At 33.2% G+C, this 25,916-nt stretch overlaps 2 protein-coding genes across 2 annotated transcripts; both read left to right on the plus strand.

Annotated features, from left to right (window-relative positions):
* The first annotated feature begins 5,987 nt into the window (after positions 1-5,987).
* LOC143062615 (protein serrate-like) lies at positions 5,988-9,041 on the plus strand. The gene is made up of 3 exons (XM_076234277.1): positions 5,988-6,024; positions 8,105-8,730; positions 9,036-9,041. The coding sequence occupies exons 1-3, from the start codon at positions 5,988-5,990 to the stop codon at positions 9,039-9,041; spliced, it is 669 nt and encodes a 222-aa protein (XP_076090392.1).
* Positions 9,042-9,106: 65 nt separating this feature from the next.
* On the plus strand, positions 9,107-24,450 carry LOC143062616 (uncharacterized). The gene is made up of 7 exons (XM_076234278.1): positions 9,107-9,809; positions 10,029-10,165; positions 10,559-13,798; positions 14,279-14,432; positions 15,007-15,175; positions 17,215-17,309; positions 24,187-24,450. Exons 1-7 carry the CDS (start codon positions 9,163-9,165, stop codon positions 24,281-24,283), a joined length of 4,539 nt encoding a protein of 1,512 aa, XP_076090393.1. The 5' UTR covers positions 9,107-9,162; the 3' UTR covers positions 24,284-24,450.
* Positions 24,451-25,916: the final 1,466 nt, after the last annotated feature.

Consider the following 25,916-nt stretch of genomic DNA (forward strand, 5'->3'; position numbering starts at 1 on the left):
TTTACGTGACAGGAGATTCAAGTTTTAATAGCGAAATGTAGTAGAACAAATCTTTACTATTTAACCGACTGAGCAACACAACTATTATTTGTATTGTAATGAACATGAAATTATACATGAAAAGTAATTACAATTTTAGTTGATAATCATAAGACCATCATAAGTCATGTCGCTAGGGGTCTTTAGTTTATGACAGAAGTTATGATATATCGTAACTTGGGGCACTTTCGAAAACATATCTTACTACTATGACATGCCCTAAGCAATCATAAGACATGTCTTAGTCATAAGATACTTTCAAAAACCAGGCCCAGCTGGTGTTTTACTTTTTCAGTAAACATAAATTTATTTCGTTAAAATCTAATAGGTTGTTATATAACACGAGAAGTTCAAACAATTTGAGACACAAAAAGCCCATAAGATGATGGCAATTGTTAACTCGCTTTGACGTCCGAAAAAAGATAATCAAATAACACATGCATTGTAACTTTTAAAGCCAGTAAAGTCGTTTTTTTTCTGAAAGACCGTGCGATATCATATTATGAAAAGTTGATTGTCAAAACATAACAAAATACAAGTAAAGACCGTTTAAGTATGCATCATAAATCAAATCTCAAAGGTAATTCCTTCTTTGTATTTCGAATTATTTTATATAAGCGTTGAGAACCTTTCGTTTCTATTGTAAATTTTCCTTTTTATCTCTAAGGTTTTCTCGTTACTTTGCGTCTGTCGTCGTCGTTACCTTTTACAAAAATCTTCTCACCTGAAACGTCTGAGTCAAATATAACCAAACTTCATTTTGATATCTAGTTTAAATCAAAGTACTGAAGTACTGAACATCGGATGACCGCAGGTTCTTGTGGATGGTCAAAAGCGCATGTCACAGAAACAGATCACATCTCTATACCTGAAACTTGGGTTAATTTACAGAGATATTTTTTTCTGATAGAAGTTCGTGCTTGGATGATGAATAAATGACAGGAAATTCAACCTCACCGTAATAACTATTATATTGTAGTGCAAGAAATCAGTATACCTTGGACTATTATACTTATATAATAATAGTCGTAGAGAATACACTGGTTTGTTGTTATATAAATTATTAATATTACGATTGCATGTATATATTATAATTTTCATCTATTTGTATATGATAATTATATTCTACTATTATTATAGTGCAGTGCAAGTGCATGGTGGACACTCTTCTGTAAAACAAATCAAAGCCTTAAAGGCTGTAAAAGCAATTGCTGTCATGTTAATGTTTTGGGGACTTTTATTTTTCATCTACATATATAAGAATTAAACCTGACAGGATATGGTTGTCTAGTGAAAAGCAAGAAGGTTTTGACTTTATATCAATAAAAGACTTAAGCAGGAAATCATTTTTAATATGTTTTATATTTCACAAGGAGACAACAAGTTTACCATGCTAAAGTTGGGGGTAATTATGGATTATCCCCTGGTAGTGTTTGTAACTCGGCAATAATTACTTTTATTTATTTAATTTTAACAATTTTCATAATTAATTTAAATTAACCATTCAGTTAAAACATTTCACCTTTCGAGACGCTAATGTTGAAAAATGGGACAGAAATAAAATAACTTACAAGACATAAACATGTAAAAAATAAATATATATTTCAGCTTACTAAAAATATTTTCATAGTGTTACTTTGACATCATTTCTTAAAACTAAGTCCCACACATAATTGTTCATTTGATATGTGTCATCCTCATGCGATACGAGAAGTTTTCATGTCGCTAAATAGTCTTCTTGTCGCTTAATTTATTCTTCTTGTCCGTTCTTGACGCTTCTTGTCGCTAAAATTCTTCTTGTCGTTATTAGTGAGACCGCTATTTTTAGATTACAGGTGGTCATTTACACTACACGTATAACCTGTGTAGTGATTTTTATTTTACGATAAATTTAAGAATGAACGATAATTTTATGAATGAACAAGAGCACCTGACCTCTTTCTGAAACACCAATTAAACATATAAAAATCGTATTTATTAAGATATAATTCAGTCAAATTTTCACCACTAAATCAACAACTGAAATGATTCCATATTTTGTTGAAACATCGCAGGGCCGTAACTAACCTCTTCAAATAGTGAGGCAAAATATATCGGCGAGCGGAGCGAGGCGAAAAAATTTTGGCATCAGAGCGTCTGGGGGCCGCTCAAGGCCCCCAGAAACTCTGAGAAAACTGACGCAAAAACGTGCATTCTGATCGTTTCTCAGACTCTTTCTGACATTGAATTGCAATTTATTTTTAGCTTTTTTTTCGACAATATTCTGGTCTGAAAGCAAAAACATAGATTTATTGTATTCCAAGACTTGAAGGTTTTATGGTCAACATTAAAAGACCGATATGTAGGAAAAAGCAAAATTCGTAATTTTCATGATCATTAATACCGGATCTGTCTGTCTGATTTAGTCTTGTATTGTGCTTAAACTTTGGTGATATTTTTATGACTAGATTGAAATATAGTGACAGTGCAGTATTATGCTTTAAATACTAGTACTGCTTAAGTCGACACTAGGGACACTTGACCCTGTTTTACGGTATAAATGATTCTATTTCTTTTATTGTTGAAGACCCTCCAGCAACTTTGACCAAATGATTGATCATTAGTATTTTTTATGCATTGACTTTGTGTGCGATTAGGTTTCGTGCACATTTACTCCATATTCCTTTATTTTCTGTAAAAGGGTCTGAACATGACTTAATGCAAGTTTAACCCATCAATGGAAATGGTAATACATTATTGCTTTTTGTCAAATTGTTTGATACCGGAAAATTGGTGACCTTACTTTCATTTAAACCATGTCAGTTATCTATTTTTATCAAACAAAAGTAGCCAGTTGTGAATTCTTTGATATCAAATTCAATTCTCCATGCAGAAACGACCATTTTTTTTTTGTGTCTTGTATATTCTTAAAACATTAAATGATTTTCTCGCACAATATCTGGACATCGGTTGGCATGCAACATTGCAAAACCACACGTTTACAAATGAAAATCAACACTCAGACTATTGTCATAAAGTACGACAATAAATAAGCAAAAAACAAACCCGGGACACAAAAGTTCAAACAATAGACCATCAACTCTGACTGAAAACTCAAAGTAAAAAAGAAAAATGGATCACGAAAAACATGCAGGTACGACACCAGATAGTGAAGAGAACTTGCTTCTTGTTAGACACTTTCCGTGAAAACAATTTGATATTAAGACAATCTTTTGTTTCATTTTTTTTTTTTAATTTCTAACATGAGGCATTTGCCTCATTTGCCTCAATGTAGTTACGGCCCTGCATCGTACAACCGGAGAACAGAAATCGCAGGTATGAAAATGCACTTTTTTCACTGGTGTTGAAAACCCAAAACTAATTTGACTATAATTTATGAATGACGGAAATTTAAGCGATAACAATACATCGGAGTGACCTCAAGGTCATCCTCTGTAAAACTGTATTCGTTGACACTGCCCATCAACCAAGGTTGTCGCCATGGCTAAAAATAGAACAGAGGTATGCTTATATCTCTAAAACTAACGTATTTAGAGCAAATTTAACACGTGGTAAAAATATTATCAGGCCAAGATCTATCTTTCCTGAAATTTTCAGACGCATCAGACAATCCGTTGTTGGGTTGCTACCCCTAAATTGGCAATTTTAAGGAAATTTTGCAGTTTTTGGTCATCATCTTGAATATTATAATAGATAGAGATAAGCTGTAAACAGCAAAATTGTTCAACCGAATTAGTTCTACAAATGTTCAAAATGGTCAATTGACCCCATATTAAAAGAGTAATTGCCAATTAAGGTCAACTTTTCGCAGTTTTTCATAATTTTTGTTAAAAGTTTGTACAAAAATCTACTCCAATAAAACTATTGTACCAAATTGAACCAAACTTGGTCTAAATCATCATTAGAGTGTAAAGTTTTAAAATGTATCCAAGACCTCGCCCAAGAAGCACAATGGCCGCCATGGCTAAAAATAGAACATAGGGATAAAATGGAATTATTTGCTAATATCTCTGAAACTAAAGCATTGATAGCAAATCTGACACGTTTAAATTTATTCATCAGATCAAGACCTTTCTGCCCTGAAATATTTAGACGCATCAGAAAATATGTCGTTGGGTTGCTGCCTCAGAATTGGTAATTTTATGTAAATTTAACAATTTTTGGTTCTTGTCTTTAATATTGTTTTTTAATAACATAATTAAATATTTTATTTCAAATATTGGCTTGTTACAATAGCTATCAGGAGTCCAAGCACCTCTTGATGTTTCCTGTTATAATCTACTTATCACTCAGGGTAGTGATTAGTTATAAAATACGTACTATATTTGTACATTAAATATATATTAAATAATACCACTTAGTATGACTATTCATAGGTTTTCTAATAGTTGCTAAAAAAATATTTTTAATTTTCAAACATACTCTTCTATTGAACTCATTGAGAAAAATTGATTATTTTTGTCTTTTGATCAGATATGTCATAGGCTTTGTAAATTGAAAAACCAACAATCGTTAAAAAATTGTTAGAGTCAAAATATTCTTCGTCAAAAGTTTTATATCATAATCCAAATACCAAGTGTCTTAGTTTTATCTTAAAAGTTTTTTTACTGTTCTTAAAAACTTCATCTATTTTATTCCAAAAAAGTTTTAAATACGGACACAGTATAAAGAAGTGATCATAATCCTTTTCTTGTGTACAAAAATTACAAGAACTATTGTTTACAATTTTCCACCGGCATAAAAGTTTCTTTGTTGGTAGATTATGTTGTAGTAATTTCCATCTAAAAAAAATAAGTTTATTTTCTTTTAAATATCTGAATAAAAAATTATTTAAGTTGTTTTGATATAACACATCATCTATTTTAAATATATGCAGCCATTTGTTTTGGTCCAATAGCTGGTTCAATTTTTTTTATTTATCAGAGACTTATATGAAAGCTTATTTGATCGTGATTCTAATTTTATAGGTAAACCTTCCAATATAATTGGTTTCTTTTTATATAAACAATACTTTTTTCCGAATTTTCCGATTTTAAAATTGCTGACCAATCTTTTTGAATTGATTTCTTTACTAATTTAATTTCAGCTATCCAGTTTGATTTATCTTTTTAGTTTATTTAGAATGATGTCTTGAGAAATACAGCTTTTTTTTTTTTATCTACGATATCATTTACATAAATAAGATCGCTTTTAATCCATTTTTTTTAAATATATCTTTATTTTCAAATTTAATGAATTTATTGTTCCATAATATTTGATATAATGATATCTTTATAAAAATCCGGGATATGTTCAATGTTTTCGTTTGGCTTATCACCACTGTTTGTTTGAAACCCTAACAAGTTTGACCAAAAATTATAAAAATAGTGCTGAGGTATAATTTTCCAAACTCCTTCACAATCATATACTTATCTTTTTACCCAAATAGCTTCTAAAGCAGTGAAATAACTCCTTATATCTATCATATCCAACCCTCTTTTTCATATGGACCAACAATTGAATTTCTTTTTACTTTATCTGGTTTATTATCCCAAACAAATTTTAAACAACATTTTTCCATTTCTTTTAATTTTTTCTCTGGAACTATGCAGGCAGATCCCACAAAAGTAAAAATGGGCACAATTAGTGTGTTGATTATCAAATGTTTTCCAAAAATAGTAAGATTTCTTTATTGCCAAGAACAAAATAATTTATTCATCTTTTCAATCTTATTTTCCCAAATTAATTTTTCACATTCCCCCTACAATGCCAAGAGTTTTAACTGGTCCATTACTCCAGTTGATTCCTTCAATTTTGTCTTTACACGATTAAGCTTTCCTACCCATAACCCCTCTGTTTTATTTGAGATGCATTTTATTTTAAAATGTCCTACTTATCAAGGTCTTAGATCTTATTTTATAAAACCATAGTATTAGAGAAAACCTTCTATGTATAAATATATACAAATAATGAGCTCTAATAATCTTAGAGTATTTTGTAATTTGGGTAAATTTATATTTCGTGATCAAAAATTAAGATCTAACATGATGTAATATGTTTCACACATTACCTTCTGCTATCTATGTATACTGTGTGTATTTTATATGTTGTATGCCTATGGTTGTTATGAATTTGGTAAAAAAAGATATAAATGAGTGGTATTTCTGTTTAATTTCAATCCTGAATAAGAACCAAATATTTTGATTCCGTTCATAGCTACTTGAACGTCATATTTAGAACAACAAAATAAAGTAGTATCATCTGCTAGTTGCGAAATTTTTATACTATGACTTTTGCAATCTAATTTGATTCTTATACCTTTAAAATCAGTATTGCTTCTTAATCTTGAAGCCATAATTTCCACAGATAAAATACCCCTGGTGTTTTTAAATATATTTACTTATTTGTAGATCTTACTTTGCTGAACAATTTTGCTGTTTACAGTTTATCTCCATCTTTTACAATATTAAAGATAACAACCAAAAATTGTAAAATTTCCGTAAAATTACCAATTAATTATTTTCAATGTAAGATCTACAAATAAGTCAAACATGACCAAAATGGTCAATTGACCCTTTTAGGAGATATTGCCCTTTATAGTAAATTTTTGACAAGTTGTTGTAATCTTTTACAAAAATCTTCTCCTCTGAGACTACTGAGACAAATTAAACTACAATCATAATTAAGTTATATAGTTAAAACATGTACCAGATAACCCTGCCTTCCAACCAAGATAGCTACCAATGCTAAAAATAGAAAATAAGGTAAAAAAAAAGAAAGTTTTGAGTATTATTATTGAACCGTTATAGATAGAGAAAATCTGAAAAAATATGTTCAGACTAATGACCTCTACAAATTGTCCATACATACGTTAAAACTGTAAGACAAATTCTTACAGGAGTTATTGCCCATAAATGACAGATTTCACGATTTTCTTTTTCTTTTTTGCCTTTTAACATGAAAACTATGATATTTAGAGAGAAACCTTTTCTATAAAGCCTCATAAGGATAGATAAATAAACACTCTAAATCACAAAAATGATCAGCAAGACCAGATCCATTATGCCTGTACCTAGTCAGGAATTTGACAGTTGTTGTCCATTCGTTTGATGTGTTTTATCATTTGATTTTGCCATTTGATTAGGCACTTTCCGTTTTGAATTTTCCGCGGAGTTCAGCATTTTAGTGATTTTCATTTTTAATAAGTCAAAGAAAATATACAGACTAAATGATCAGTAATACAAGATTAACATAATAATGATTTCTTTGTCGAGGCTTTCTTGTCTACAATGTTAGAGAGTGTTATTTGTTTGATTTTCCACCACATAGACGGGGATTTCTGACCAATATTTAAATTTTTAACTGAATTCATTCATAGATAAAAATATTTGGTTTTAAAGTTTGAATGCATACATACCTGTAGACAACTTATCTACATAGGAATTTTTGGTCCTCAATGCTCTTCAACATCGTACTTTGTTTGGCCTTTTTAACCATTTTTGGATTCGAGCCTGATGAGTCTTTTGTAGACGAAACGCGCGTCGGCGTTAATAATTTCAATTCTGGTATCTATGATGAGTTTATTGTTTGGTTTATGGATGTACAAGTACCCGTTCACATCCACTCCGTATGATGAGTTAAGCCTTTTTCAACTGACCATATCTTCTTATTTTCATATCAGCACATTAAATATACTTATTGTGTCATATTTTGATGAATAATAACAATAATGACAACCATAAATTGGCGTCACAGTAAGTTAGTAACACAAAAATATTGTTTTCAATGAAACTTTTAAAGACTTTGATATATATTATCAACTGTTTGCCTTTCTGATACAAACTCCCTCATGAACCTTGTATTTCAAATAACTTGTTGCAGCTATACCTAGAGTAGGAAACCTTAAATATTCCGAATAATACAACAATTGATTTATAGTGAGCAGACGAAAAAGTGCCGACTAGCATGTTGGTAAGCCCTCGTGAATAGCGCTTATTCGTTTTGAGATAAAAAAAAAAAAAAATAAAAAAAAATAAACTTGAAATAACTTGTTAGTACATATCTTTCACAGTAGTTTTATTTTCAGGATGGTCTGGTTTTCAATGTAACACTGACTTAAATGAGTGTCATCTCAAGGCAGATATATGTAATTCTGGAACATGTACCAACACACCCGGTAGTTATCACTGTACATGTCCTTTTGGTACCTACGGTAAAGAATGTGATATAGCGGAAACATGCGACAGCCATCTCTGCAAAAATGGAGCTACGTGTTTAACTGATAGCAAGCATATTATTTCATGCAAATGTTTAGCAGGGTATTCAGGAAAGAGTTGTGAAGTTGTTTCTCATTCTGCAACAACAACATCCCATGCAACATCAACAATAAAGCATTCAACAACTAAGCAATGTCCTAAAAACTGTAGTGGACGAGGGAGATGTAGTCATGGAAATTGTTTATGTAGAGGATCTTGGACTGGTATTGATTGTTCTAAAGTTGATCATTGCAGCATAAATCCTTGTAAGAACAAAGGGAAATGTAACAATAACGCAACAGGACACACATGTAATTGCACCACTCAATGGACGGGTAATAATTGTGATATTCATAACTATTGCTCGGTATCTCCATGTGTGCATGGTCACTGCACAAATGGGCGGACTGCATTGTCTTGTTCATGCAGCAACGGCTGGACAGGTACAACATGTAATGTACATAACTACTGCTCAACGCATCCATGTCAGCATGGCAGTAAATGTCAAAATCAAGGAAAAACTTACCAGTGTTTGTGTACTTCTGACTGGACCGGGAAAAACTGTAGTACTAGAAATTACTGTTCCGGATCTCCTTGTCAGCATAATAGTACATGTACAAATGGCGCTAATACCTACTCATGTTTATGTACAAAAGGATGGATTGGAAAAACTTGCAGCAATCAAGATTTCTGTTCGAGAAATCCTTGTCAACATTCCGGTACTTGTAAGAACACAGGTAACTCTTATTCCTGTAAATGTAGCAGTAGGTATACAGGCAAGAATTGTGAGAAAAGGAATTACTGTTCTAGTTCACCATGCAGAAATAGGGGCACATGTTCAAACAAACGTTCTACGTTTGCATGCTCATGTCTATCGCCTTGGATCGGAATGAGTTGTGAAATAAAAAATCATTGTATCAGTTCACCTTGCAGTCATAACAGCACATGTACAACCAAAGGGAACAACTTTTCCTGTTCTTGCTCACGTGGTTGGAAAGGTACTACTTGTGATACTAGGGATAATTGTGCCAGTTCGCCTTGTAAACATGGTCAGTGTTCAAATAGAAAAACCTCATTTTCTTGTTCATGCAACAACGGCTGGTCGGGTACAAAATGTGATGTTCAGGACTACTGTTCTACTAACCCCTGTCAGCATAGAAGTCAATGTCAAAACCAAGGACATACTTACCAGTGTTCGTGTACTTCTGACTGGACAGGGAAAAACTGTAGTATTAGAAATTACTGTTCCGGATCTCCTTGTCAGCATAATAGTACATGTACAAATGGAGCTAATACCTACTCATGTGTATGTACAAAAGGCTGGATTGGGAAGACTTGCAGCAGTCAAGATTTCTGTTCGAGAAATCCATGTCAACATTCTGGTACTTGTAAAAACACAGGTAACTCTTATTCCTGTAAATGTAGCAGTAGATATATAGGAACAAATTGTGAGAAATGGAATTATTGTTCTAGTTCTCCATGCCAAAATAGAGGCACATGTTCAAACAAAGGACCCACGTACACATGCGCTTGTCCGTCGCCTTGGATTGGCCGAAGTTGTGACAAAAAGAGTCCTTGTGCCAGTTCACCTTGCAATCATAACAGCACATGTACAACCAAAGGGAGCACCTTTTCTTGTTCTTGCTCACCTGGTTGGATAGGTACTACTTGTGATACTAAGGATTATTGTTCAAGTTCTCCTTGTAAGCATGGTCGGTGTACAAATAGACATACCTCATTTTCTTGTTCATGCAGAAACGGCTGGATAGGTACAAAGTGTGATGTTCAGGACTACTGTTCCACTAACCCATGTCAGCATGGAAGTCGATGTCAAAATCAAGGACATGCTTTCCAGTGTGTGTGTTTATCTGACTGGACCGGGAAAAACTGTAGTATAAGGAATTACTGCTCCGGTTCTCCATGTCAGCATAATAGTACATGTACAAATGGAGCTAATGCCTACTCATGTTTATGTACAAAAGGCTGGATTGGAAAGACTTGCAGCAGTCAAGATTTCTGTTCGAGAAATCCATGTCAACATTCTGGTATTTGTAAGAACACAGGTAACTCTTATTCCTGTAAATGTAGCAGTAGATATATAGGAACAAATTGTGAGAAAAGGAATTATTGTTCTAGTTCTCCATGCCGAAACAAGGGCACATGTTCAAACAAAGGTTCTACGTTCACATGTGCATGTCCATCACCTTGGATCGGAATGAGTTGTGAAATCAAGAATTATTGTGCCAGTTCACCTTGCAATAATAATAGCACATGTACAACCAAAGGGAGCACGTTTTCTTGTTCTTGTTCACGTGGTTGGATAGGTACTGCTTGTGATACTAGGGATTATTGTTCAAGTTCTCCTTGTAAACATGGTCAGTGCATAAATAAACAGGCATCATTTTCTTGTTCATGCAGCAACGGCTGGACGGGTACAAAATGTGATGTTCAGGACTACTGTTCCACTAACCCATGTCAGCATGGAAGTCGATGTCAAAATCACGGAAATACTTACCACTGTACGTGTCCCTCTGACTGGACCGGGAAAAACTGTAGTATAAGGAATTACTGTTCTAGTTCTCCATGTCAGCATAATAGTACATGTACAAATAGAGCGAACACGTACTCGTGTGTTTGTACAAAAGGCTGGATTGGGAAATCTTGTAGCAGTCAAGATTTCTGCTCGAGAAATCCTTGTCAACACCACAAGTCTTGTAAAAACACAGGTAACTCTTATTCATGTCAATGTGGCATTACCTATACAGGAAAGAATTGTGAAAAATGGGATTATTGTTCTAGTTCCCCATGTCAAAATAGAGGCACATGTTTAAACACAGGATCTACGTTCACATGCACGTGTCCATCGCCTTGGATCGGAACGCGTTGTGAAATCAAGAATCATTGTGCCAGTTTACCTTGTAATAATAATAGCACATGTACTGTCAGAGGAAGTACTTTTTCTTGTGTGTGCTCTCGTGGGTGGATTGGTAGTACTTGTGATACTAGGGATTATTGTTTGAGTCAACCTTGTCAAAATGGTGCTAGATGTTCAAATAATGGTACATCGTACATATGTGCCTGTTCAAGTAGATGGACTGGACAGAATTGTCAAACGAAAAATTACTGTTTCTCTAATCCATGTAAGAATAAAGCAGAATGCTTAAATAAGGGAGGTAATTACTTGTGTAAGTGTAAAACAGGGTGGATAGGAATTACATGCGAAGTTGTAGATCACTGTACCTTACATCCATGCCTGAATAATGCTCAATGTATAAATAAAGGAAACGGATTTTCTTGCACTTGCTTACCAAAATATATCGGACAAAGATGTGAACAACAAGATTTCTGTTCAAGTTCCCCTTGTTTAAATGGTGGTAGTTGTACTAACAATAATTCTTCGTACTCATGCAACTGTTCAAATCGATTCATAGGTATGAGATGTGAACACAAAAATCGATGTTTATCAAATCCATGTAGGAATGGCGGACATTGTCAAAACCGCAGACAGAACTTTGAATGTAAGTGTACGCAGGGATGGTCGGGATCGACTTGTCTCTTGGAAACAGAATGTCATAATAATACGTGCCATGGTCATGGAAGATGTACAGTGAGAGGTAATAACCCAGTTTGTATATGTAATCCGGGATGGAGCGGGAATAAATGTGATACAGTAGATCATTGTTCCACTCATCCTTGTCAACATCAAGGTACTTGTACAAATAAAGGAAAAACTTTTTCTTGTCATTGTACTAAGGGATGGATAGGAAACACATGTACTAATACTGATCAGTGTGCCATTAGTCCTTGTAAAAATTCTGGGAAATGTAGTAATTCAGGAAATAGTTTCAGATGTCAATGTTCTACTGGTTGGAGTGGAGCAACATGTCAAACAGAAATAAAATGCCATAACAATACTTGTAACAATCATGGATCATGTCACAACAGTGGAAGTAAACCTTTATGTACCTGTCTTAAAGGTTGGCGTGGTGATTTCTGTATCGAGGAAGATTACTGTTCAAGTGAGCCGTGTCATAATAACGGCACCTGTAATAATAGTGGCACTACATTTTCCTGTCGTTGTAAGATGGGATGGTTTGGGAAAACGTGTGCTGATATTGATCAGTGTGCAGGCAATCCATGTAAAAACTTGGGACACTGTATAAATACAGAAAATAGTTTCAAGTGTCAATGTAGTGATGGTTGGAGTGGTACAACATGTCTTACTGAGGTAAAATGTCATACTAGTACATGTCAAAATAATGGAAAATGCTTAGTAAAAAATGGTTTCCCTACGTGTGCATGTACCAGTGGTTGGACAGGATCTCGATGTTCAGATAAAGATTATTGCATTTCAAATAAGTGTAAAAATGGTGGAAAATGTGTTAATAATAAAACAGAATATGCTTGTACTTGTTTAGTTGGATGGAGTGGAACGTTTTGCGAACATGAAATGGGATGTCATCAGAACACGTGTAATGGTCATGGTGGTTGTAACGAAAAAAACAATTCATTTAAATGTTCTTGCAATGATACCTGGACAGGTGATCGATGTCAGACTAGAGATTACTGCCTGCCAAATCCTTGTTTAAACGAAGGTACATGCACAAATACAACACAAGGTCCGTTTTGTTCTTGTAAATATGAATATTTTGGAACAAAATGTGAACACATACGTTCAACTACTGTATCTACTACAAAACAAACCACGACCAGTGCCACGTCAACATTTAAAACTACAAAAATGACTTTGGTTCCGTCTTCGAAAACGAAACAACCAGTAGGAAGTACAACACAACAACAATTCACTACAACAAACACAAGTAAACCAACAACAATAACAAGTAAGAGTACAACAATCAAGAGTCAACCAACAACAATTACGACGAGTAAGAGTGCAATAGTCACAAGCCAACCCACAGCAATTCCGAACAGTCAGAGTACAACAATCACGAGTCAACCAACAACAATTCCGACCAGTCAGAGTACTACAATTACAAGTCAATCAACAACAATTCCAACCAGTAAGAGAACAACAATCCCAAGTCAACCCGCAACAATTACGACGAGTAAGAGTACAACAACCCCAAGTCAAGCAACAACAATTACGACGAGTAAAGATCGTGTTCAAGAATCCACCACAGATGAATATTCCACAAGTCAACCAACAACAAGTTCAAGGAAAACTACTAATTTGTTTACTGCAAGTAGTAGTTCTGTAGAGGAATCCACCACAAATATACATAAAACAAATCAACCAACAACCAGAGCCAGGCCCTCGACTAATCATTCCCCTGCAATTAGTGGTCGTGTGAAGGAATCCACCACAATTGTGCATTCTACAAGTCAAGCAACAACTGGTACCAAACATTCGTCTACAATGTCTTCTACAGCGATTCCATCGACATCTATAAAAACTGAGCAAACCACTTCAACAAAAGTTCTTACAGAAATCCAATCCCCTACAACTCCAGGAAAACCGAAATCGACACCGTCTACAGCTAACCCAGATGTAACAAAAAAAGTTGGTAAGTTTGTTAAAAAAAATACTTATATATTCTTGCATAATAAGATTAAATGCAAATTAAACTTTGTTCGTCATCATAATATATAATTAGATGAAATTTAGTTGAAAGTAAGGCTAAATGTTTGGACAAAAAATAAATACTGGAAATATTGACATAATCATAATTTAAAGAGCTTAAAATTTGCTTAATTTTGAAATGAAGAATCAGCATTTTAATAAAAAGAAAGAAATACAAACTGAATTCCTATCCTCCTTTAATTCTTATTCTAAATGCAGGGCAAGAAATTCTTTTTTCATTACATGACATTATTAAGTTCTCAGCAAGTTTTACCTATACCATTTACCCGTTCACACCAATGTTTACTTCAATAGTTTGGGGCTTTTACCGTTACAATCATGGACCTCGTCGTTTCAATGGTCATAACTTAAGCTTTTTCAGATGGTTGGTACCCTTTGTGTATGTCAAAGATTTATTTTCCAGGCGTTCATGCAACACTGCAGTTCAAAGGAGTTGTAAATGGCAATGCCCATGGACAAACCATGAATGAAATTTTGATAGGGATAACAAACCTTTTACAGGATAAAAGCTGTAAGAAAGTAGAAGTTGAATACCTGAACAAACAAGAGGATATGAGGTATGTGTTGATGATTGCTCTTTGTTCGATATCATTTTCTGTTAATGAATTTCCAAAACAAAACTTCGGTAATATGAATTAATTTGGAATAATTTGGAAAAGCTCTTTCATTTTATTTCTTTGTCAATTTCCGAGAGTGATCGTTTGTAGCAGAAAATCTTGGATAGCTAAAATAAAATTAAACTTCCTGTTATCTTACTGTTCTCCGTATGAAAAACAAATCCTTGCTACCTCAATGAAATAATGTTATTAAATATAAATAAAATGAAATTAACAAGGTTTTTATTTATTTCTAACCATGTTTTGAACATATTTTGTAAAAAGAAATAATCAATATTTCCGTTTTTATACATGTAGTGAATATATTTTTTTCGTATTCTACTTGGCTTGAACATGTTTGTTTTTTGTTTTTTTTTTATCAAATTAAGACGAAATAGTATGAACTGAATATAGTTTTCATTATATACATGAACTGTGCATTTTATTTTTATACATTTATTGAACAATTTTTTTATAGATGTATTAAACACATGCGTCCTTTTAATTTAGTACATATTTAAAACATATTTTTCAGTGACAAGACAACAAGCGTATCTGTGAGAGTGAAATGTGATCGAACATATTTAACAACAGAAATGTTAAACGACAAATTCAAAAATATCTCAGAGAAAGATTTACAAGCAACTTTCCCTCTTCCGATGATCACTAAGAAAACAGAGACCAAGCCACAGACTTCAGACAAGGTAAAGTAAACAGAGACCAAGCCACAGACTTCAGACAAGGTAAAGAAAACAGAGACCAAGCCACAGACGTCAGACAAGGTAAAGTAAACAGAGACCAAGCCACAGACTTCAGACAAGGTAAAGAAAACAGAGACCAAGCCACAGACTTCAGACAAGGTAAAGTAAACAGAGACCAAGCCACAGACGTCAGACAAGGTAAAGTAAACAGAGACCAAGCCACAGACGTCAGACAAGGTAAAGTAAACAGAGACCAAGCCACAGACGTCAGACAAGGTAAAGTAAACAGAGACCAAGCCACAGACTTCAGACAAGGTAAAGTAAACAGAGACCAAGCCACAGACTTCAGACAAGGTAAAGTAAACAGAGACCAAGCCACAGACGTCAGACAAGGTAAAGTAAACAGAGACCAAGCCACAGACGTCAGACAAGGTAAAGTAAACAGAGACCAAGCCACAGACGTCAGACAAGGTAAAGTAAACAGAGACCAAGCCACAGACGTCAGACAAGGTAAAGTAAAAAGAGACCAAGCCACAGACTTCAGACAAGGTAAAGTAAACAGAGACCAAGCCACAGACGTCAGACAAGGTAAAGTAAACAGAGACCAATCCACAGACGTCAGACAAGGTAAAGTAAACAGAGACCAAGCCACAGACTTCAGACAAGGTAAAGTAAACAGAGACCAAGTCACAGACGTCAGACAAGGTAAAGTAAACAGAGACCAAGCCACAGACTTCAGACAAGGTAAAGTAAACAGAGACCAAGCCACAGACGTCAGACAAGGTAAATTAAACAGAGACCAAGCCACAGACGTCAGACAAGGTAAAGTAAACAGAGACCAAGCCACAGACTTCAGACAAGGTAAAGTAAACAGAGACCAATCCACAGACGTCAGACAAGGTAAAGTAACAGAGACCAAGCCACAGACTTCAGACAAGGTAAAGTAAACAGAGACCAAGCCACAGACGTCAGACTAGGTAAAGTAAACAGAGACCAAGCCACAGACGTCAGACAAGGTAAAGTAAACAGAGACCAAGCCACAGACTTCAGACAAGGTAAAGTAAACAGAGACCAAGCCACAGACTTCAGACAAGGTAAAGTAAACAGAGACCAAGCCACAGACTTCAGACAAGGTAAAGTAAACAGAGACCAAGCCACAGACTTCAGACAAGGTTAAGTAAACAGAGACCAAGCCACAGGCTCCAGACAAGGTAAAGTAAACAGAGACCAAGCCACAGACTTCAGACAAGGTAAAGTAAACAGAGACCAAGACTTCAGACTTCAGACAAGGTAAAGTAAACAGAGACCAAGCCACAGACGTCAGACAAGGTAAAGTAAACAGAGACCAAGCCACAGACTTCAGACAAGGTAAAGGAAACACAGACCAAGCCACAGACTTCAGACATGGTAAAGTAATGGTAGTTTAATTTACAATCCTATAATGTCAAGAAAAGGTTGTTTTAAACAAGACACGGTACTATTTTCTGCATACACATTTTGAGGCCAAAATATTAAGGAATCCGAAACACTTTACAAAATGTTGAAAGCCCGAAACAACTCAAATCTGAACCATAACTATTTTAACACGGCACATCTGCACAATTTTATGACGACAAAGGAATTCCAAAATAGGTTATCTTAATATACTTTTTCTGTTTTGTATTTTAATTTGTTTAAAGTTAATTGTCTTATTCTAGAATTATCTCTCATATTGTATTGCAATAGTAATAATTCTACACAACGACACCATATACATATTGTCAAACTGTCTACATAGCCTATAAACCATGTATGTAATGTTCAATATAACGTACACAAGCAGGCTAGTAATGGACTTCTGGTGATAGCTATGTCTGCACGATACTTTAAAGCAGGCAAGTAATGGACTTCTGGTGATAGCCATGTCTGCACGATACTTGTTAACTAGACTCGCTTGGAGGGTATGTTACAGTACTCCAGTTTGTGATTAATTATATTTCAGGCATTAAACATATAACTTTCTGATAATATATAATTCATTAACACTGAATGTCTATTTGTAGTCGTGGGCGTCGTCGAATTGGCAGATACTTGTTGGTGTCCTTGTGGGAGCCTCTGTAGTTATTGTCGCCTTCGTTGTAGCAAAGAAATATTTCACGTAAGAAAAAATGTAAACTTATCATATCATGATCGTAGTGAGTATTAAAAGAAGATGGCGAAACAACTCTCCACAAGAGACCAAATGACACAAAAATTAACAACTATAGATCATTGTAGTGTATCGGGGATAATAAATTCAATTTTCAATTGTGCAAATTAAAAAAAAAATTGCTTTATCATTTTAAACTGTTATTGCCTGAAAATGACCTGAACAGCTGCGAGTCTTTCGTAGCTAACTGATTGACTAAAAACTACTACAAAGTCTTGAGTAGAGATATGCTTCGAAAATGTAGGAAGATCATATTTTTTTTCCTTTGAGTATAGTTATGCAAGAATGGAATATTTTACTTTCGATTTTGATTGTGCTATCAAAGAAATCAATTCACATGTGTTTCGAAGGAACTTTCATCCCACTTGGATTTTACGACAATGCTGCATTATTTTCTTTAACACAACTGTTAATAGCTTTCAGACCTTATTGTTTCATTTTATTCATCGCATTTTTTTTAATTTATTTTTTAAATCATGTTTAAATCAATTCTTGCTAGCTCAATTTGAAGGGTTTGTTTTCCATAAAAAATATGCATATTGTCTAAATCCCTTCTTTTCACAATTTCATCACAATTTTAATTGAGTTTTAATAACGAGTAACTGAAAGTAAAGTTTTCCATTGTTTGCAGGAAACATAACAGTACGACAGACGTATTAGATGATATGGTGCTTGTTGGCCAAAATAATTACAGCCAAAATGACATATCTCCTTCTGGAACATTCACGTACTCTGAAAAATTATAATGTAAGATTTAAGTAGAATTTTCAAATAGTTTTTATACGCCCGTCAAAATTTTGACGGGACGTATTATGGTATACAAATGTCCGGTGTCCGTCCGTCTGTCTGTCCGTCCGTCCGTCTGTCCGTCTGTCCGTCTGTCCGGCGTAAACATGTCGCACCGTAACTTGAGAACGACTTATCCAAATTTCATGAAACTTAATATAGTTGTTTCTTATGATGGTCAAATGATCTGTATACTTTTTGGTGAAAATAAGATTTAAACTTTTTAAGTTACAGCACTTTATGACTAAAACAGGGGTGTGTTTTTTTCACATGTCGCACTGTATCTCAAAAACGATTATTGATTATGACTTAAAACTTTAAACACTTCTTAGTTATATTAATCTCAATATCTGTATACTTTTTGGTGATGATTCAAAATTTCATTTTTGAGTTATTGAGTATTTTGTAAAAAAGGGGGAGGGTTTTTTTACATGTCGCGCCAAATCTCAAAAACTATTTATGATTATTGCTTAAAACTTTACACATGTCTTTGTTATATTAATCTCAATATCTGTATACTTTTTGGTGATGATTCAAAATTTCATTTTTGAGTTATTAGTATTTTTTTAAAAAGGGGAGGTTTTTTTTACATGTTGTGCCATATCTCAAAAACGATTTATGATTATTGCTTAAAACTTTACACACTTCTTTGTTCTATTAATCTAAAGATCTGTATACTTTTTGGTGATTATTCAAAATTTCATTTTTGAGTTATTGAGTATTTTGTAAAACAGGGGAGGGTTTTTTACATGTTGCGCCGTATCTCAAAAATAAGTTATGATTATTGCTTAAAACTTTACACACTTCTTTGATATATTAATCTAAAGATCTGTATACTTTTTGGTTTTGATTCAAAATTTTATTTTGGTAATATTTAGTTTTTGTAAAAAAAAAAACAGGGTGGGGGGTTTCACATGTCCCGCCGTGTCTCTAAAACAATATATGGTTATTGCTTAAAACTTTCTCATAAACTATATATGATTATTGCATAAGACTTCCACATAAGACGTCGGGCGTATCATGCGCTCATGGCGCAGCTGTTTATCAAAGTGGCGTAGAATTTGGGGTAATATTTTTTAATAATTCTAAGTTATACGTACATATTTTGATTTGTGTTAATATAGAAAGAGACACATATACAAAATTCATACATATTAGATATATAAGAGAACTATATTTTTGGGTTATTTCCTCGTATTTTAATTTAGTTTATAAGTAAAATTATTTGTTTTAGAGTTACTGTTGACCTATAATGTATATATAAAAAGAAGAAACGGTATGATTGCCAATAAGACCTATAATGGTTTACTTTTACAAACTGTGATTTGGATGGAGATATCTCATTGGCTCTCGCACCAAATCTTCTTATATCTATTTACTATAGAATTGTTTTCAATTTGTGAAGGTGGATAATAACTATCTAACTGTAAATACAAGATGTAAACTATGTCGATAGTAGAGATAAAAATATTTGAGATCTTATCTAAATTCATGACCAATTAATAACTTTTTTGTTTTCTTAGCTAATGTCACCGAAGATAACGAAATGTTCACCTCTTAAAAGTCGGTTACATGATGTTCAACTAATAAATAAAATTCATATGAAAATTAAAAATTACATCAGTTAATACTTAAAACAGAAAATATACACGCTAATAAATTGTGCATATACAAGTGAACATGTTTTGGTACGGAAGCCGATAAGGGCCATTCAAAAAAAATATTTTATGTCGTAATTACGACATAGCATGTCGTAATTTCGACATAACATGTCGTTATTACGACATCGCTATGTCGTAATTTCGACATAACATGTCGTTATAACGACATCGCTATGTCGTAATTTCGACATATCATGTCGTAATAACGACATCACTATGTCGTTAAAACGACATAGCTATGTCGTAATAACGACATCGCTATATATAAAAGAATATGTATTATGATTGCCAAGAGACTAAATGACACAAAAATTAACAACTATAGGTCATCATAATGCCCCCAATAATTAGAAAAGCCCCCGATTAGTCAGCTATAAAAGAGGGAGGAAAGATACCAAAGGGAGAGTCCCCCGAAATGCTGTGTGGCAGACAGTGTTATTAATTAATTATTAGCTCCCTTGGTAAAACTCCAAATTTCATATTTAATGTATTTCATTGTTAAATAATTTACATGAAGCTTAATAAGTATATATTTGTTAATTGCATAGCTTTTGCTATTTGAATTCATTGGTTAAAGATTTTTTATTTATATTGTAAAGTTTAATATTTGCATCGTCGCAAAATCTTTGGTTACCTTCTTTGGATACCTTCAGTGAGAAACTTATATATTTTTAAAATCCCGTGTCAGTTTAATAAGTTACATGCCGTGGAAGGGCTGTACAGCCAGACAAGTTTGAAATAAACAAATAAGACGTGGAAATATATGAGGACTGACTTTGCATGCCAAGCACACCATCTCCCTGTACATAAGCGCAAACTATATGGATTTTTGTAATAAGGGTGAATTTGAGTATTGATAGCTCATATTCTACTTTCAAATGTTGGCATTCCTACAACACGACGTTACACTTTTAAAACATGCAGCGTCGAAGAGGGTTTTTGACTTCGTTTAATTTTTGCAAGTTTTATTCGTTTTTTTATATTGTTGGTTGATTCTGGTTCTGTTCGTTTTGTGATGTCATTTTATCAAAAATTACCTCGAGTTGTGGAAATCGATTTAATAATGTTTACCCTTTAAGTTATTTCAACTAAAAATGCAGTACTGTCGCAAGTAATGTAGGGAGGAAAGATGGGACGGAAGTACATGTATACGGTTTTCCATATTTTTGTTTTATCATAGGATGTTTAACTTTCAAGGTGCATATCATCTGTCATTGTAAAATTTCTATATCTTAATTCAACCAATACAAATATATCTGACACTGCAAGTAAATCGAACATTTTTACCCTTGGTTAAATTTGAATAGAATTGTATTTTCCCTGGCACATAAGTTGTCGAAATACACCCCTTCAATTACTTGAACCTTGGCTTGAGAATTATTTCCCAAGTCATCTATAGCGTTTAACTTCTGATATAAATTCTAAAATACAGTAATCTACTCCTGGATCGTCCGCGAAAACGGCAAATATAATCCCGAGTTTTTATTAATTCGATGAAACGGTTTTCGTTGCTGTTTGGGATTCGTCTTTCAATTACCTCCATTTTATGCACAAGTTTATATTGACGAAAAGTTCCGGCTTCGCTAGTACAGAAATTATTTTCATCACGACCGTTATAACATGAATAGCAGGACAAATTGCGAAGTAAAACATTCCGTGAACTGGTATTAAGTCTTTTAATATTGGTGATTGCACCTTACTTAAGTGACGACTTTAAATGATCTATTTCGGATTACTTCCGTAACATAAATTTCAATTCGCATTTTACATTTAGAGGACTGTCTTGGTGTCTCCAATTTGTCTTTGCAAAAGTTGGACGAAGTTTATGTAATGGGATGTTTTCCCCATTTCCCAATTCTTTTAAATAAATCGTTAAAAGCTATAAACGATTAATAAAAATTGCAAAATTTAACCTGTGTCGAACCTATGTCCCCGGGCGGAGTCTATAGCAACATGCACTATTCTCTTTTTTCGGCAGCAATCATCAACCTCTTTTTCCAAATTTCATAACACGATTTGTTTTAATTATCATGAACATTTAATTGAAACTTTAGCACATGTAACGTCGGAAATTAGCGTCTTTAGGATTTTAGACGTTTTCAGACGTTTGGACAAATTGGCTACCGTTTTGTAATGTGTGGAAGCATTTTATTCCTTTAAGACCCAAATATGTAGGTAATAAGAAAATAATCTTGGCATTTCTTACTCTTCGTGTATCTAACTTTTGTTTTTATCAATTATAGAAAATACGCGTTATCTGCTTTGAAAAATGAAATACCAACTTGGACAAAATGGCTACCGTTTGAAAAACGACTGTGTAGAGAAGATTTTATTGAATCAACAATATTTGAACTCACATGAGGCAGATATTTGTACTTTTGTTAGATATTATTATTGTCTTACTCTTTTTATTCATTTTCTGCTATATCTACTTATAAAATTCACTTTCAGTCGTTGAGTTAATGAAAAACGTCGTTGGACATTTTTCTTATTCCAGCTTAATATGCAGCCACCGAGTCAAATGAAATTTGGCAAAATAACGGCTTTAACGGCACAGAGAACCAACACATGTCGTTGTTCCTGCCAAGAATGAAGAAGATCAGAGAATAAGAAATAGGATCACTATACATAAGAGTTAAAACGGTTTTTCATAAATGTAACGTTGGACATCCGTTTTTTTCACATAGCTTTCTTATTTTAATCCTCAAATAAACTAAATATTACTTAGTATATGATCAAGAGCTGTAAAAACATAATTTAAAACATATACTGAATTTGTTACAATATTGTTTCGTGTTTTCTAACATTTTTATTTTTATTTTGTTTTGCGGATGAAATTTCGAAGATTCTGTTTTAAATCCTAGGCGTTGTAGGAACATCGTGCCCAACGTTTGAATGTAGAAATAGGGCAACCAATACTTCAATTCAACCTTATTACAAAAAGCTTTGAAGTTTGCACTTATTTGTAGGGAGATGGATAGCTTAACTTTCTCGGTAGGAATGAATGTTAGACCTCACATACACGGTCGGTGTAATTACATGGGATCTATAAAATATATAAGTTTCTCACTGAATCTATTCAAAGAAGGTAACCAAAGATTTTGCGACGATGCAAATATTAAACTTTATAATATAAATAAATATCTTTAACCAATGAATTCAAATAGCAAAGTCTATGCAATTAACAAAAATGTACTTATTAAGCTTCATGTAAATTATGTAACAATGAAATACATTAAATATGAAATTTGGAGTTTTACCAAGGGAGCTAATAATTAATCAATAACACTGTCTGCCACACAGCATTTCGGGGGCTCTCCCTCTGGTATCTTTCCTCCCTCTTTTATAGCTGACTATGTGGGGCTTTTCTAATTATTGGGGGCATTATGATGACCTATAGTTGTTAATTTCTGTGTCATTTAGTCTCTTGGCAATCATAATACATATTCTTTTATATATAGCGATGTCGTTATTACGACATCGCTATGTCGTTTTAACGACATAGTGATGTCGTTATTACGACATGATATGTCGAAATTACGACATAGCAATGTCGTTATAACGACATGTTATGTCGAAATTACGACATAGCGATGTCGTAATAACGACATGTTATGTCGAAATTACGACATGCTATGTCGTAATTACGACATAATTTATTTTTTTTGAATGGCCCTTATCGGCTTCCGTATTTTGGGACTGTGGAGAGAGATATGGGGCATGTCAGATAATCTTTGTCGGCAAGTGAGTCAATACTGAGGGGGGAAAATGAAAAATTAGATATTTTATCCGTTGGAATGCAATGATTATTGCTTAAAAAATAAATCTTACCTTTTAAGAAACTCTTAAGAAATAAACTGAATGACTGACCAATTTTCCAAGTGAGATAACTTTATGTACGCACAAATGTTTTCAATTTGCGTTAAAATCAAACTGTTTCAAACCAAATCAATTGAATTTTACACTAGTGTTGTAGGGGGTGAACACAAAAGCGCTTCAATACCAGTTTTTCATCTCTAAAAGCATTTGGTATAGATGTTGAACCCAAAAAATGTTATAAAAATAAGTTTATCTTATGTTCAGAAAATCATTTTAATCATTTTATTTAAATCTGTTCAAATTTGAAATCCGTATGTTTGTATATAGTACTTGATACTCACGATAATAAATATGTTTTTCAATAAATTTTTCAATAAAAAAAATCACATTTTTCTCGAAGTTTTGGGAAATTCTATTGCATATTTATATTAGTTTCAACCCAACTCTGATGTCACTATTTAGAATAACTACCAGCAAGAATTTCTGAATTACGGAAAACTTATAGCATACAATGTTTTTTTTTCTACAGGGCCTAATTATTTCCATGTTATGTTTTACAGCAAAAGAAGATCGTATGATATTAGAATACTAGATGACTGCGAGTACGAATTAGATAATCAACAAAACGGAGGAACAAAATTTACAAACTTTGATTAAAATAACTTTCTTTTTATTTTTCATGAATCTACTATGCGTATAGTTATAATTTTTTATTTGAATTTAATTATGTACCATATTATTTTCCATGTGCATTATGACTTTTTGTAACGACCCAATAGTAACTTTATTAATCTTTTTTTTTAAATAAAAATTTTGAAACGAAATATGGTTGTATAGATAAGTTTAAATGTTTGTGTAATTGTGCACTTATTTTGTATGTAATTTTCACTAAAACGTTGTACAGCTGCTGGTGACTTACCGATTACAAAACCGGTCCAGTAGCCATTACTTCGGTTCTGGCGTCAAAATACTGACACCTTTTTACATTAACGAATGCATCTCTCTCGTGCACTGGTCTGGTTCCTTGTTTGGCTTTAGCTATTTACTTTTGGTCCCTTTGGGTATTATCCGCTCTTTTTTCAACGTTGGTATTAGTTTTTCAAAATTTTAGCCTTGAGTATCACTGGAAGCAAGAACAATTGTCATGATGATATATACCGAAAGGGTATTCAGAAACAGTAAATCCGGAGAAACTTTAATAAAGGGCATTCCGGACAAAATGTAAAATAGTTTACATTAATTTACCGTCACTGATTATCCAATCGGCTGTCTTTCGATCAAAACGTAAAATACTACTTATTTCTTATTCCCCTTTTATCTGAGCAGGAACATATATATTTGATATACTGTTCCAAGATCTGAGTGATTTAGAATCTTTTTTTACCATTGTACGATGTTATTGGACTAAGCTATGTATCTGATTAATTAATGAAACTTTTTGCTTTATTTAATGCTAACAATACAGTTCTGTTTACCGTCTCAAATATAGCTCTTCAGTCACAATTAAAGGGGCACTAGTTGTCAAATTCATGGTCACCGATTTGACTCAAATTCTCATGTTTGATTTATAACAATGTAAAACATTTATCCAAACTATCAAAAGTCTAAAATAAACAGTTTAAAGAGCATGGGGTAGATAATGTGTAGGATCGTTTCGTGTGTATTTTATTTCAGACGCCATCTAATTAAATATCGATTTGACCTCAGATGACCATATAAGCGATGTAAACATAAATAAAGATATGAATAGATTAAACCAACACGTGCAATGGATTTTTATAGGTCTGTTTGATTTTATTTTATAGATTAAAAAACAGATGTTTCTCATTGTTTTTAACCGTATAAGAATGAATTTATGTGCATCGAATTAGTAATCAAATGATTTACCGTAGTTTCACTTTCATTGTTGACATTCTTTTTCTTTAAATAGCCAGTACACGTACAATGCATGCGTTGTCAATCTTCACATGAATACGTATTTAAAGAGGTCGACTCATTCACTTGCAAGTGAATAACTAATTATCAATGTTTCTTAGCGTAATTTGACAAAATTGAACATTTTTGGCTGCAAAAAGCGAATTGTTATTTCACTATTTCACTTTCATTATTGATTAAACAGAAAAAAATCAAACTTTAGATTTTTTATATATCTCGTAGCTAGTGCCTCTTTAAATACAGTTAGTGATTACTGTAAACTTTTTTAAATCTTATTGTGAATTATTGTAAATAGTAAAAAGATTATTTTTCTAAAGTACGTCTATGTCAAAACGTTTATTTTCATTTGGATTGT

This window comes from Mytilus galloprovincialis, chromosome 2 (assembly GCF_965363235.1).
Source record: "Mytilus galloprovincialis chromosome 2, xbMytGall1.hap1.1, whole genome shotgun sequence".
Taxonomy (NCBI): Eukaryota; Metazoa; Mollusca; class Bivalvia; order Mytilida; family Mytilidae; genus Mytilus; species Mytilus galloprovincialis.

Coding starts and splice junctions, on each gene's coding strand:
- LOC143062615 (XM_076234277.1), top strand. CDS start 5,988: ATGAGCTCTAATAATCTTAGAGTATTTTGTAATTTGG. Junction 6,025..8,104: donor TAGAGTATTTTGTAATTTGG/GTAAATTTATAT, acceptor TTTTATTTTCAG/GATGGTCTGGTTTTCAATGT.
- LOC143062616 (XM_076234278.1), top strand. CDS start 9,163: ATGAGTTGTGAAATAAAAAATCATTGTATCAGTTCACCTTGCAGTCAT. Junction 10,166..10,558: donor CTGGACCGGGAAAAACTGTA/GTATAAGGAATT, acceptor GTACAACCAAAG/GGAGCACGTTTTCTTGTTCT. Junction 15,176..17,214: donor AGCCACAGACTTCAGACAAG/GTAAAGTAAACA, acceptor GTCTATTTGTAG/TCGTGGGCGTCGTCGAATTG.